The 15,623-nt window shown below is 45.9% G+C and overlaps 1 protein-coding gene across 1 annotated transcript in view; it reads right to left on the reverse strand.

Moving 5' to 3' along the window:
• Positions 1 to 9,236: 9,236 nt before the first annotated feature.
• HIP1 (huntingtin interacting protein 1) overlaps positions 9,237 to 15,623 on the reverse strand; it is a 137,344-nt gene continuing 130,957 nt past the window's right edge. The window contains exons 29-32 of the mRNA XM_059693493.1: positions 15,222 to 15,283; positions 14,373 to 14,481; positions 13,577 to 13,656; positions 9,237 to 13,211 (exon numbers count right to left, since the gene is read on the reverse strand). Of these exons, the coding sequence (XP_059549476.1) occupies positions 13,604 to 13,656; positions 14,373 to 14,481; positions 15,222 to 15,283 (224 nt within the window). The 3' untranslated portion in view covers positions 9,237 to 13,211; positions 13,577 to 13,603. The remainder of the gene's footprint in view (positions 13,212 to 13,576; positions 13,657 to 14,372; positions 14,482 to 15,221; positions 15,284 to 15,623) is intronic.

Consider the following 15,623-nt stretch of genomic DNA (forward strand, 5'->3'; position numbering starts at 1 on the left):
TAAAATAAAATAAAGTTTACCATCATTAGTACCTCTCAGTTCACTCTTCAGGGTTTTCCTACAGGAAAATTCTCTCTCCTTTGTAATATTTCTAGTTAATTTTCTTGCTGAGCCATTTATTCTACTAAACTTTGGAAGGTATGTTAGTTCTGAGTTGTCATTTTGGACTTTATTTTAAAAGTCAGAACTTTCAAGCAATACATATTATTATTTTGTTATTTATTCCATTGTTATATTATATTAGAGGCCAGGTGCACGAAATTCATTTACTGGGTGGGGGGGGTTCCTCAGCTGGGCCTGCACCCTCTTGCAGTCTGGGACCCCTCATTCCTTCCCACCCACCTGCTTGCTCCTTACCACTTGGCTCACTGCTCCTTAGTGCTGCCCTGGAGGTGGGAGAGGCTCCTGCCACCGACGCTGCACTCCCCAGCCGTGAGCCTGGCTTCTGGCTGAGTGGCGCTCCCCCTGTGGGAGTGCACTGACCACCAGGGGGCAGCTCCTGAGTTGAGTGTCTGCCCCTGGTGGTCAGTGCACATCATAGTGACTGGTCGTTCTGGTCATTTTGCCATAACGGTGGCTTAGGCTTTTATTATATAGATAACATTTGTTGTAATGTTTATAAGCTATGAGAACTGGTGCTAGTTATATTGGTGATCTGTTGTAAATGCCAATAAAATGCTCACCAGGGGTCAAATGTATATTTTCTTTTTAGAAAACTAAGTTTCCTTTATAAACAAATGCAACTATTTATTGGGCATATGTAATCCAAAGAGCGGTTTTATCTGTGTTATTCCTTTTGTGTTATAAACAAGATTTTAATTTACACTTTTAATCTCTCAAATTGTGTGAAGATGCTGTGCTCAGTTGAACAGTTCTCAGGTGTTTGTATATTATGTTTTACAGTTCTCAGATTTTAAAATATAGTAAAGTTAAATAACTACAAAAATTTTAAAAAATAAGGAATATGCACTTTGCAAAAATCGTTTGGAAAAGTAATATACAGCTCCGGTGCTCAAAAAGCAAAAATTAGCAATGCCTCCCTGGCCAGGTAGCTCAGTTGGTTAGTGCATTGTCACAATATGCCAAAGTTCTGGGTTCAATCCCTGGTCAGGGCACATACAAGAATCAACCAATGAATTCATAGATAAGTGGAACAACGAATCCATCTCTCTCTCTCTCTCTCTCTCTCTCTCTCTCTCTCTCTCTCTCTCTCTCAATATCAATTTAAAAAAATAAGCAATCCCGATGACTAAGAATCACATTTTGAGAATTTCCACATTATAACACTTGAACTATACAGTTCTCAGCCCTGGTGGCTAGAGTGTCATCCTGATACACCAAGGCTGCAGGTTCAATCTCTGGTCAGGGCACACACAAGAATTAACCAATGAATGCATAAATAAGTGGAAAACAAATTGATGTTTCTCTCTCCTTTCCTCTCACCAAATCAATAAATTAGAAAAAAATTTTTTTAAAGAACATACAGTTCGCAACAACAAATATAAAACACACAGAGAAACAGCATAGTTTGGACTATTCACAGGGGGAAAAAACGTTGACAGAAACCATACCTGAGGAAGCCCAGACATGGACTTACTAAATAAAAACTTAAAATCAACTCTTAAATATGCTCAATGAGTTCAGTGGATAAAGAACTAAAGAAAATCAGAGAAACGATGGACGAACAAAATGAGAATACCAATAAAAAGCGTTATAGAAAGGAACGAACCAGAAATTCTGGACTGAAAACTACCTGAACATGAAATGAAAAATTCACTAGAGGGGTTCAACAGCAGATCTGAGAAGTAAAAGGAAAGATCGGCAAACTTGACGACAGGTCCTTTGCAATTATCCAGTCTGAGGAGCAGAAAGGAAACTAAATGAAGAAATGGAACAGAGAGCCCTGTTAGAGCACTATCTGGATATGCCAACGTCGTGGGTTCCATTCGCCCATTAGGGTACATACAAGAATCAGCCAAAGAATGCATACGTGTAACAACAAATTAATATTTCTCTCTCTTTCTAAAAGAAAAAGTAATAACAACAGAAAAGAAATGGAACAGCGGCCGAAGGACCTATAGAAAGGCAGTAAGAAGGCAAAGGGCAGGATGACAGAGACAGCTTCATAGGGCCTGGCACCTTGTAGAATGTTGGGGCAGAAGAGGTGGTTAAGAGTCAAATCAGACAGTTTCATGCTTTAGCGATTCTGGTAAATTTAATGAGCACACAGAAGGTGAGAGACGGAGAGAGGAAGCGTATATTATGACTTCAGATTTAGACAGTCAGAGGAATACAAAAAGGCACATAGCGCTGCCCTGCACAGTCCTGGAGCTCCTAAGTCCTGTTAGAGGAGAGCCGTTAGGAGCCATCTAAACAGCCTTGATAACTGAGCAGATGGTGCGGTAGGCCAACACCTGTTAAGAGTGCGAAGAACAAACCCAGCACAGGGGCGTGTGCTGAGTTGAGGAGTAGAAGCCAGGAAGGAAGCAGCAGGCAGAGAGGAGGGGCTGGATGTCATAGAAGGAGTGGCATCGTGGGACCCACGCGTGCAAGAGCGCCGGAACCAACGAAGGCGAAGAATGAACTACTGGAGCTACGCTAAGCAACAAACACTGCGGCCTTCCCCGCGGGGAACTGTGTTCATCACTGTCTCTGAGTTGGAAGAAGCTGGTAACCAGCCCAGAAGTGTCTGGGTGATGCGCGAGGCCTGGGCGGCCTAAGGGCGTGGAAAGCGCTTACCCGACGGCGACTGGGCATCTCCAGACTGTGGCCTGGCCACGGCCCAGCAACCAGGCAGTTCCAGCAGCTGCGGCCCTGCAAGGCCCGAATGAGAGCCGGTCCAGGCCGCGAGGCCGGACCTCCCTGGCCAGCCCGCCCGCCCGCCCGCAGCAGGTGGAAACCGCGTTGCTCTGATGACGCGCACCTCGCGCATCTAGCGTCACTGTGGGTGATCCTGCGAGAGAGGCACAGGGGAGCTGGTTGCTGGGCGAGGCTGCTCCCCGCTGCGGGTGAGACCCAGAGTCTGATCCAGGGTGGGAGGAGCGCATGGTGAGGCGCCGGCGCTCCTCCTTCACCTCGAAGACCTTCACCTCGAAGATCCAGCTTGATGGCTCCTTTCCACTGGAAGGGCGGGGCGTTTGCTCAGTCCCTGCACCCATGCTCCCAGGGGAGTGAGCCCCGCACCCCCCCCCCCTCTGGCTCTTTGACAGCCCAAATCCCACCTAGCTCTGCCCCTTGCAAGTGCAGGGTTTTTCTGGGACACCCCCACCTCCTCAACGAAACACAGTTGGAGATTTCCCACGGTTGATTGTTCCGTTTTTGTTTCCTTTGTAAGCTACTCAGATCATAGTAGAGACTGCGTGGAAAATGGAACATTAGGACAATCCAAACCCAACGGGCACTACCCCTCCCCACCTTTTTAAGGGGTTTCCCCCTCTCACAAGGCCTGGCTCAAACTGAACAGCTAACACCTGTTCTAGTCTGAGCCTGAAAAAAACCGTTTTTGCGGATTTCAAACTCTGAAATTCCTCTCTTCTACTACAAACTGATTCGGTCACCTCTCTTCCTCCTTCCTGTCTTGGGAATAGTTTACATTTGCTCAGATTCTTCTCGGCATCCCTCCTACTAGGAGATAAAGATGTGCCTTTCCTCCGGGGAGTGTACTTCTCACACGAGGGGTTTAGGACCTGCTTCAGGGGAAGGTCAGAAAGTCCTTCCGGTACATGCTGTTTCTCAAATTCCTTCAGCTTAAAATATTCAGCATGCTGGAGTATCCATGTTTTAGGTAGCATGTCCTGAACCCTGTATCCCCAAGAAGTTTCCTAGTCCAGAAACTGAGTTGGGAGATTGTTCCATAACCCATCGACCCAGTCTCTCAGGCCTGGGAATAGGTCAGTCCAATAAAACGGCTGTATCTCGTTTCGGGAGGCAGTGTTACAGGGGGGACCCCTATATGGTGTGAGCAACCAGGCATTTAATAAGAAGCATTTGCAAAAAAAAAGACACATTTCTATGGAAACAAAAGAAAAACAAAGGCTAATGATTAGAACAAACTTAATTCGGTTTTTTAGTTCAGAGGGTAAGTTGAGACGATTTCTAGATGTTAGATGGCATGAGGCAGTGTCAGTTCAACAGATTTTCCTAGTTTTTAGTGTGAATGTCTCTGTTGATGTCAACAGGTACATATTCTGGTGAACTTTCTGAGCGACCCACTCAGAAAGGCAGGAAGGGTGTCCATACCTGAGCTATTAAGATGATTTCTCTAAAGTTTATATCAAATCATCCAGCTTCGATTTGAAGTGCTTTGGGGAAAGGGCTATTTTAGTTAGTGGTTTTAAGTCAGAAGGGTGGGAGAAAAATTGGAAATGTTAGTTGGGAGAGTTGTAGCCAGATATTGGAGGAAACTAGAAGAATTCAGGATCCAGTCCAGTTTATAGGTAGATAATAAAACTTTAAAGACCATGAAGAGGCCTAGAACTTAATATCCACAAGGTTGTACTATAATTTTCCACTGAAACATATCTTCCTAGTCATTGAAAGGTTTTAAGGAGGAGAGGGAGAGTGACAAGATCATATATAACTTTGGGAATGATTACTCTAGATCAGGGGTGGGCAAACTTTTTGACTCGAGGGCCACAATGGGTTCTTAAACTGGACCGGAGGGCCGGAACAAAAGCATGGATGGAGTGTTTGTGTGAACTAATATAAATTCAAAGTAAACATCATTACATAAAAGGGTATGGTCTTTTTTTCCAATAGTTTTATTCATTTCAAACGGGCCAGATCCGGCCCGCGGGCCGTAGTTTGCCCACGGCTGCTCTAGATGCAACATGCGAATGGCTTGGCAGAGGCAGAGCTGGGTTAGGTTTAAGATTTAGGAGGCACCCTGGCCTGTGTGGCTCAGTTGGAGCACCATCCTGTACACCAAAAGGTCTTGGGTTTGATTCCTGGTCAGGGCGCATACCCAGGTTGCAGGTTCAATCCCAGGTTGGGGCACGTGTGGGAGGCAACTGGTCAAGGCTTCTCTCTCACGTTGGTGTTTTTCTCTATTCTTTCTGTGCTTTCCAAAATTCAGTGAACATGTCCTCGGAGGAGGATCAAAACAAAAATAAAAAACAAAACAAAATAATGAGTTAGGTGGCCACTGAGGCTATTTAGAGGAGAGGTGATAGCTGATGTTATATCACACCCCTGCTTAAAATCCCAAGTATAAAGCCCCAGATCCTTCAAGTGGCATGCAAGGTTTTCTACAGTTTGGTTCTTACATCGGTCACCCATAACTGATAGGGGCTGTCACCCTTCAATGTGCCAAACTCTCCCACTGCTGTTAGCTTTGCCTGGAGTATATTCTTCACCCCCTGGCCCCCAACATTTGCTTATTCTTCAGGTTCAGCTTAAGTGTCATTCCTCATGGAAGCGTCCCCTGATCTCCTTGAATGTACTAGTTCCCTTGCCATGTCCTCCTTTGCCCGCAACCTTTGGGTCATGCCTTATACTTGTTCAGTGTCAGTTGCCCCACCAGATTGCATGCTCTCAAAGGGTGGATGGATGTGTCCCTGGCATTGTATTCCTTGTGTCTTAAACTCAGTAGACATTGAATAAGAATTTGTGAGAAGAATGATTGAATTCACAACTCAAGGAATTTGCTTCACTATACTTCTCATTTGTGTCATACTTCAATTCCTATCTCCTCTGACTTCTTTTTAGCCTCAAAGCATTCTTTTAAAAATATATGTGTGTGTGTGTGTGTGTATATATATATATATATATATATATATATATAGTCTTATTGCTTAAAGTATTACAAAGAGTATTACATATGTCTCCTTTTCCCCCCCTTGACATCCCCCCAGCCTCCCCTACCCCGCAGTGTCTTGTGTCCATTGGTTATGCTTATATGCATGCATACAAGTCCTTTGGTTGATCTCTTACCCCCCTCCCACCCCCCAACACTCCCCAGCCTTCATTGATTTCAGAGAGGAAGGGAAAGGGGGAGAGAGATAGAAACATCAATGATGAGAGAATCATTTGTCAGCTGCCTTCTGCACCCCCCCCCACACTGAGGATCGAACCCGCAACCCAGGCTTGTGCCTTGACTGGGAATTGAACCATGACCTCCTGGTTCATAGGTCGATGCTCAACCACTGAAGCCATGCCAGCCGGGCAGCCTCGAAGCATTCTTACATCTTTATCCTTAAAAACACTTCCTCTGGTAATCATTGCTTTCTGAAGTTATTGCCTGATTTCTCTCTTTCCTTTGAATACTGCTTAATTTCTTGAAATAGTGTTTTATTCCTTTCATGTGTATATGTCATGTCTTCCTCCTAAGCTTGGAATATCCTTAAAGAAGGGACCATACCTGGCTTGTTTTTCTCTTCCCTATAGTCTCCTGTGTACAGTAAGAACTCAGCAGTGATTCTAGAGTTGGCACGATTCAAGAGGACATACCTGTTGAAGTATTAGTCATTATAAACAATGTAGGAATTTAATAAAATTTAGTTTTTCAAATTGATTACGAATGTTGGTTCCATAGGAACAAAATGTATTTAATTAGGAGACATGGAAAGTTCAGTAGAGATTTTGAAGGACCGTCTAGGATGCTTCCGAGGACTTTGGTGTTTAACTTAGAAACTGAATCCTTCCTCTAGAAACAGTACTGCTGGGCTGTTCTGTTCACAAAGGGACCGTGGTGCACATGAGTTGAGGAGGAAGGGCAGAGCTGTGTGCCCTGTGAAATGGCCTGTAGCAGAATTAGTGAATCGGGAGAGATGGAAGGCGAAGTTAAAGGGGGAACTGAGCGGGAGTGTGGAAGATCTGTGGGGTGACAAAAATGTGCCAGCCTGCAAAAAGTGTCTTCAGTTGGCCAGTCTGACTCGTGAACACGGGAGGTGAGGATGAGGGATGATCTGTCGTCCTTCAATGGCTTGTTCCTCTCCATGGAACAAAATGAAAACAGCCTCACTGATTTCCCATTGGCTCCTGCTCCACTCTCATATGTTTCTGCACCGCAACTGGAATGATTTGATACCTAAAGCCCATCAACCACTTTCCATGTCTGCATGATCTGCTCCTGCCTCTTTGTCCAGACTCACCTTGTACCACTTTTTGGGCTCCAGCTAGTATACTGGCCTTCGGTCCCTTTAGTGCCCTATCACAGAGCCTAGTCAACACCTCTTCGTACTCTGTATTTTAGTCCAGCTATCACTATCAGAAAGCTTTTCTCTAACTCCTCCTTATATGCGCAGAACCCTCTGTTGTGCTCCTCTCTTGTACTTAACTCCAATTATAGTTATACACTTGTTTTTATTATTATCCTGTTTCCTTCAATAGTCTAGAAGCTCCAGAAGCGTGGAACCACGTCTGTTCTTGCTTTCCACTGTGTTCCCAGAGCCTGATAGACACTTGAAAACACATAGTTTGAGTACGTGAGTGCAACTTTTGAGGACAGGGAACAGAAAGCCTTCACCCTTGATAATTTCTGCACAATGAATGGATGCATAAAATGTGTGTAAAAATAAGAATGCATTTCTAAATGAGCATTCATTCATTCAAAAGTGGTTAAAGGCCATCTGTCCCTTACATTGGGGTAATGTGTTAGAGACTGAGGACAACCATAGTGAGCAGGATTAAAACTTACTGGCTTTAAATCACAGTGGTACTTAGTATGCCTCAGCTCTATGCCCCGGCCTAGATTTCATCTAGGCTATCCTCCCACTTGCCCAGTTCAACCATTTGTTCCCTTTTACTTTGGCAGGGCCATCCCTAGATCCCAAATTTGGTTCCCATCTATAAACCCGAACAATCCCCCCGCCCCCCTTTTAGGCATCATTCTGGTGACCTGATTTCAAGATTCCTTATAATAGCCAGTAACCAACTAGCCAGGCTGCCTTCCTAGAACTGGGGAGCAAGCCACAGGACCCCAGGAAGACCACTCAGGCATGAGTACCAGAGCCCTTGCGGTACCTGGTCTAAGGCCATGTGCAGGTATAGGGGGTGTCAAGGACGAGTACATCTGGAACAGGAGCAAGGATCTGCCTGGATGGCACTGCTGGCTGAGGCCAGACCCACACCCCCGATATTTCCAAGCATGGGGCCCTGTGTGCTCAAGGAAGTCCTCTGCCCGGCTTCCTGGACTCTCAGATTCACACTTGATCTGCAAGAGCGCCGTGACCACGTGCCCAGTCTATCAGGGTGCTTCACATGGAGCAGGCTTGCCTTTGCATCCTCCTGCAGGGAGAAGAGCCAATGATAGGCAATGTTCCCCATCTTCTGTCTCTCTCCAGATCGTCTTCCCCACTGGGTAGTTTCAACACTATTTCCCTTCCTTTCCCAGGTTCTATGACCTACTTACTCTATAGCTTCTGATTACTGCTTCATTCTCTACTTACTTGATGTGTCATTTGGGCAATTATCCTACTTACCAACCCCAGGCCTTCCCCATCTCTCTCCCTCGTTGTAGATCCCCTTGGCTTAACACACTGGCAAGTAGGTAGCATGAGGTAGCAGACAATCCTGCCAGGGAAAGGTCACCATGCAACCAGCCCCATTCTGTCAGCTCCCTCTGAAAATCCTCTGGTAACTGGCTGGCTAGCTCTGAATCCTCTTAGGATTGGCAGCTTCTGTCTCTAAGCAGAATTTATCCCATCCAATGTTAAGGCAGCAGTTTACTTATGCATCTTAAAAACGAAGAAGGGTGTATCTATAGCCTAAGACCCCGGGTTTTAGGCAAGACCTGGTCTTCTAGCCGAAACCAGTTTGGCTCAGTGGATAGAGCGTCGGCCTGCGGACTGAAAGGTCCCAGGTTCGATTCTGGTCAAGGGCATGTACCTGGGTTGCGGGCACATCCCCAGTGGGAGATGTGCAGGAGGCAGCTGATCGATGTTTCTCTCTCATCGATGTTTCTAACTCTCTATCCCTCTCCCTTCCTCTCTGTAAAAAATCAATAAAATATATTAAAAAAAAAAAAAGACCTGGTCTTCTAGACAAATTACAGTGCTGACCACTTTGGCACTGTTGGATCATTTTCAGAGAGAGGAGTGTACAGAGAGGACAGATGTTTAACGGGTACAAACTAGAGTTTCTCTACAACAACAAAGGAAATGCAATAGTTCCATGCTTCAGAAAATATGGACACATTCCTAGAGCTTAAGTGGATTAAATGAACCCCAGGATATAAACGTAGGCTTTTAACTGGAACCCCAGACCCCAAAACCACTTTGGTCAGTTATCAATGCTACTTTTCATTGCCAGGTTGAAATATTTATTTGAAAAATTGGAAACACAGATGCAATGTATTATACAAAGAAAGGTCTTAATACCATAATAAAAGTATTATTGGAAGGGAACAAAAGCCAGTGGCTACCTGCCCTGGGAAGGTAGGCACTCAGTGAAAAATGAAATTCATTTACAGGAACTATTCTAATGGAAAAGTGGGGGAAAGGTTAAACACAGAAAAGAAAAACAATCCCAACTCCATCCCTGCAAAGCTACGTGTGAAAGAGTTATAAGTTCGAGACAACTGTGTTATCACCAACATTACCTGAACCCCTCAGTTTGTCCCTATGAAAAATCAGCTTAATTTAGGGCCTTCAAACCTGAGGTAGTTGAGGGTCACTTGAAAGACACGTCTGAAAATTATCTACTCTCAGAATCGGACCCACTAGCATCTAAGCAATTGTTTCATGTTGCTTTGGCTCCTTGGGTAGAAAGGCTGGGCCACCACTGTGAGTTGCTGATCCCATATTTGGTCTGGACCCGGGAGACAAAGGACTTGAACAGCAGACGACAGCTCGCCAGTTTGCTGTGTTGGTGGCAGGCAAGCCTGTGGTGGTGTTCTATGCTACAGGCAGTGCAGTCTCTGGAGGATGGAGAATGGCAGAGAGAGAGGGCAAAGCCAATTTGATTGGAAGGCCAGTGCCAGGATTAAAGGCTTTTGTTGGCAGGAGGGATTTCCAGAGACTTTGAAAGGTGGAGAAGGTAGCAAGAACTTTAGTTATTAAAGACCAGGGTAAGTGGAGCCAAAGGACCCCTCTGGAGCAGTGATTTTCAACCTTTTCATCTCATGGCATACATAAACTACTAAAATTCTGCAGCACTCAAAAAAGACAATTTTTGCTGATCTGACCAAAAAAAGGTATAATTTTGATTTACTAAAAAATTAATAGCAATTACCTACTTTTTAAAAAATCAGGTATCTATACTTACTTGTATATAAGGACTTCTGGTGCCAAGAATTAACCAATCAGATGCAACCTTATTATGCAATGTGACCAATAAGTTGCAACTCTATTATATGACTTATGTATTTATGGTTTAAGACAGGGCATTCACACTGGATGGCTATTTTCTTTTTCTTAATTTTCATTTTTTTATTTGACAATCTAAGGGAAAAGAGTTCAGTGCCCCTGACTAAATAGTCAGGTATTGCATGTTTTAAAATTATGCACACTGGTTGAAAATCACTGCTCTAGACTAAGAAGTGAGTATGTCCTGGGTACAAACTCAGAACCAGCTCCTCTTAGCGAGGCCAAAGTGTTACTGACCTGACTAAACTACATGCACGTGTGACTCCCTGGGACCTGGTGTCTGACTCAGCAGCTCAAACACTTCCAAGAAAGGATGCCCTGGACAATGTTTGGTTCTTCCAGCCACAGGGCTGGGGACTCATATTTAGGTGCGATCCTAAGGCTCAATCTCAATTATAGTCCAATTTAAACTCCTTGCTCAGATATAAATACCAGTAACGCCACAAATAGTTCTTTTTCACTTTTTCCTTGTTTATGTACACACTCTTATTCTAATGGTATTAGAGCACCGTATTACAAGATTGCATAACAGATTCGGCCGCATTTTAACCTCTTGTCAGTCCTAAGCCATTATTTTGCTGTTGTCCTCTCCTGTCATGACCCATTTACACTGACCCATGAGACTCCAGACACTAAATGATGCTCAGTGACTAAAAGGCTGTGAGGTTCATTTTTAGCCTTAGGATATGATTTCCGTTTTCATCAGGTATTTCACACCAAGTACCACACACTCATTTTTAGAAGTAGCGAGATAGGCCAATTTGATTTTGGCTGGAGAATGGACTAGCTTCTAATTTGAGCAATGATGAAGTAATTATCTGACAGGTATTGCCTCCTGTGAGACTGATTGAGACTGTGCTCCTGTGTAAGTGTGTTCGTAATGGTTTTATTACTGGCTAAGCCCATGAAGTTTTAAAAATTACTGTGGTGCCCGCCCTGACCAATGTGGCTGTTGGTTGGAGCACTGTCTCATACACTGAAAGGTGGTGGGTTTGATTCCTGTTCAAGGTGTACACGAGAGGTGCCCAGTGTTTCTCTCTCTCTCTCTCTTTCTTCTTCTTCTCTCTAAAATCAATTAACATATCCTCAGATGAGGATTAAAAACGACAAAAAATTACTGTGGCTTCTTTTTAGAGGGAGTGTTTTTCAAAGAGTCCTAATCTGGTCCAATAGGCTAGATTTTCCCTCCACTGGTGATTTGGAGCACAACTGTTTGGCCGGGATTCTGGAAATGAAGACCAGCCACCTTTGGAAATACTGACCCACACTGAGAACACACCGATTGGCTTAACTGGCACCAGCGGGCCAGGGACGCCACACACCACTCCTTCTGAGCCTTGGATGGAAAAGCATTAAACACAAGCGCTCAATTTCTACTGCTGAGCCCTCTTTTTAGCCCAGGGTGGAGATCACACATCTGAATCTCATAATTTGCGCTCAAGGGAGACAGTATTTTGGATGCCCTACTTAGAAATGCACAGAGATGCAGTCTGGGGTGTATACAGGAAGGAGGGAGGTTGATTCACAGTGATCAAACAGGAGTCTCACAACCTGTCCTGTAGCCACACTTACAATGTTCCTTTGGGACAGGTCCTGGAAGTGCTTGCTGGCTCCTGCCTAGGAGTTGCTCTGGAGAAGGAAGACACAGTCCAAGATCAAAGGTCACTTAAATGCTGGAGTCCGGCTGGAGGCGGAGAAGTGCCATCTGGCTGCCCATCTCTGCGAGGCTATCAGTGTGCCCTCATCCTGTCCACAGGGTATCGAGGGCCCGGGACATGTGTTGGGAAGGGGTCAGAGCCAGCGGTCCCCCTTTTTTGTTTTCCCTGCCCGGGATGCTCTGAGGAACCTCGCTTGCTTTGTGATCCAAGCGGGTTACAGATGGGGGCGGCATCTTGGCCTCGTTTCCGATTCTTGAAGACTGATGCATAGGGCAGCGATAAAGCCGTGCCATAGTCACACCTGAAATCCTGCTTGCACCAAGCGTCTTTCTGTTGGCTGCTGCTGCTGCTGCTGCTGCTTAACGGAGGTTAGTAATAAATATTAAAGGTACCAAACCAAGCACGGGGTTCTTTCCTACCGGGAGCAAGTTTGCCTGATTTTCTGGGTCTGTCAATTAGGTAGAACATGGAACTATCTTTTTCAGATTCAAGAGGATACCAAGGCAGCAGATATTTGGAGAAAAGAATTGAAAACCTCTCACAAGCTCCCTCTTAGGGCCCTGCCTGGATCTGAAGGGAGGTGCCAAGGAAAATTCATTCTGGAAAAAGAGGTGTGGCTTTCTCACCAGTTCCGTTCGAGCATGCGATAAGGTTTTCCAGCCTGTTCACAAGGAGTTCCCAAGGAAGGTGTCTTCTGAAGACCTGGACCGTGTGCACCCTCCTTTCTCTCTTTCTGTGGCCCTCTCACTTATGAAGGTGGCAGAGGCTTTCAACTGGGCTCCAGCTTTAGGAGGGAAAGGCACTCCCTCCACTTCGGCCTTTGGAGGAAAGCTGTGGCTCAGCAGCTCCACCCGACCTTGGGAAGTGGCCTTGAGTCCCACACTCAGCGGGACCCAAGCACGGAGGCTGATGGGGAGCACCAAGGTAAAGCCTGAGCAGCACCATCGCTGTTGACTGCTGTGGTCAGGGGCTCCTAGGAGCTCAGAGCTTCAGAGCTATTCCCTTTGGGAGAGTTGGCTATATGAGTGAAACTTGAAAACAGAAACCCCCAATACCCAACCAACCACCGGAAGGAGCAGTGGGAATCCACGGAACTGCCAAAAGAGGGGAAGCATTGCCTCGGCATTCTCAGCCAGGACACGCCTGCTGTTCTTCTGACTCTGCGCACAGACTCAGGGTCGTGTCCTGGTTTGGAATCCACCAGCCCTCTGATGCTCACAAGTTTGTGCAAGTGATGAAACGGAAAAGACTGAGAAGAAAACAGAAGAGAAAAAGCGTAAGATCTTCTTCCCTCTCCAGGCTCTCAGCCATAACAACCACAGCCCCTCGGACAAGGACATCGATTGTTTGGGGCTGAAATAGCAGGCGGGACTGGGAGGGAGGTCCTCTCTGTGGGGGTGGCCCCGTTCCCCGTCCTCTCTGGACACCGGGGAGGCGGGGAAGAACACAGGTCACGGGTTCCAACACAAAGGGTGTCACTGTGGAGTAGTCTTTGGAAGGCCAGGCAGGGCCTCAGCACTGGACAATGGGAGTGGTGTGGCTGCCACTGTGACTCCAGGGTTAGCCTGTGGCTGGGGAATAACACACACACATAAACAGGCAACAGAGACTTACACTGTGACGTGGGGCATCAGTGCGGCTCTATTCCTTCTCGGCTACCACGTCTTGCAGTGCAGGCGGAGATGCTTCTGTTTCTAAAAGACAGTAACAGCCATTCAGGTTTCACAGCCCCTCATGCACCTATTGTTAGCCAAACTGCCACCATGTTGGGCTCTACAATACATCATCATCATAACCACCTCGTCCCTAAGAGCAGGGTGCAGGAATGACTGGGATATACTACAGCCAGCCAAGTCTGACAAGAATCGGCAAGCCTGGTGGTGAACAAGTGGCCACCTTGGACGCGCGGAAAAGCAGCACTCACAGAGTCTGAGCAACGAAGTGTCTGGGCTGGTGGCCCAACAGTACTCAGTCCACGCCATTTCTAGCTCCTGACCCTGCCTATCTTTTGGCCATTGCTGCCCATCACTGGCTCTAGACAGTCAGAACCTGGTAATTCACTTGCCCTCTATGCTGGATCTTCACTGATCACTATTCATTCATTCACTATTCAACTCTAGGCTGGCCAGAGACTAGACTCTGGGGGGTAAACCAGGCTAACTGGGCCTGGAAGGAAATGGTGAGTGACCACTCTGCCGGTCAACGTTAAGGTCTTGAAAGGTGACAACAAAAGCTTTCAATTCACAATTCGGGCTTTTAGATGGTTTCCAACTGAAAACATGCTCTGTGGGTACAGAGGAGGAGGAAGTCACTGACCCATGGGCTCCTCATTCTGTTACAGTCGAGGGGAGCCCTCATCACACAGCACCCCCTTCACTGCAGGCTGGGGCCGGTCCTCCAAGAGGCTTACCTTCTTCCCAGCCCTCTGCAACACCAGCAAGCTCGTAGTGCTTTTTTCGAAGCTCCCCCAGTTTTTGACGCTCCTTCTGCAGTTCATTTTCTAGCTCTAGCACCCTAACCTGTGGGGAAAGTGGAATTTTCTTTTGAGCAGTGATCTGAGAATTGTCTTATTTTGACTTAATCCCTTTTCTCCATCTTCCAGTTTTCTTCCGTATTATTCGATAGCTTACCCAGGTCTCAATTCCAACCTTGTCTCTGTTCTAATTTCCCCACCCTCTCATTCAGCCATCTGTCCCATCTATCTTCTCCCCGGGACCCTCTACTAGAAATGTATGGTGCTTTAGAGTCCAAATGCCTGAATGGGAGTGGGACTTACTTAAGTGCCTCTGATAAATCGCTATCTAAAAACAACTCTAATGTCTGGCATATCTGAATTGTGTTCCAATCTAGTCATAACCCTTTCAATCCCGGTTCCTTGGAAGTTCAGGCAGGAACCAATTATGATAGTTCTGGCATCTTGGAGGGGTTGGTACAACTTAGAGTTATTATTGTACAGGCACAACCTCACTAAAGGAGAGGTTGGCTCTGGCTCTTCTTATGCCTCATTAATTCTAGTTATTTTATTTATTAATTCAAAAGATATTTGCTGAGCACCCATCATATAACCCAGGCCCGGTTGTAGGTGCTGGAGACCTCCACTGTTTCTTTCAGCATCACTTACATTAATTCTTGGGCTGAATGGTACATCTGAGTTCATTTCCGCCCAAGTCTCTCGCTCACTGGCTTCGCATCATGGGAATATTTGGGGTTGACATCATATGCAGTAGAGACTGGCTAACCTTAGAAATGGAGTTCCTACCTGGGAATCCATCTCCTGGCGTTTGATCTGGGTCAGCGTCATGCCTGAGAAGTCCATGTTGTCTGCAAGGGTGGAAATGAGAAGTTCTTGTCAAATAGTAGCCCTGGCTGACTCTCGCCGGGGAGGTGGACAATGCCAATGTTCTGCTGAAATGTTTGGTTTGCCATTTATCAACACGCATGTGCACATGGTAAGGGATGGAGACAGTGACAGGGTAACCAGAATCAGAACTCGCACTCCTCCACCCGCCAGACAACCAGGCCTGGAGAGGCATTTCTTTGAATTCAGAGAAATGACTAAATGGAAAATCTACCTAAAGGTGTATCACTATAGTGAAGTAAACAGCTCGCTCATGTGGTGACCCTTCTTATGAGAAAATAAGTACTTATGTAAAAGATGAAA

The sequence above is a fragment of the Myotis daubentonii genome, chromosome 4 (genome assembly GCF_963259705.1).
Source record: "Myotis daubentonii chromosome 4, mMyoDau2.1, whole genome shotgun sequence".
Lineage (NCBI taxonomy): Eukaryota > Metazoa > Chordata > Mammalia > Chiroptera > Vespertilionidae > Myotis > Myotis daubentonii.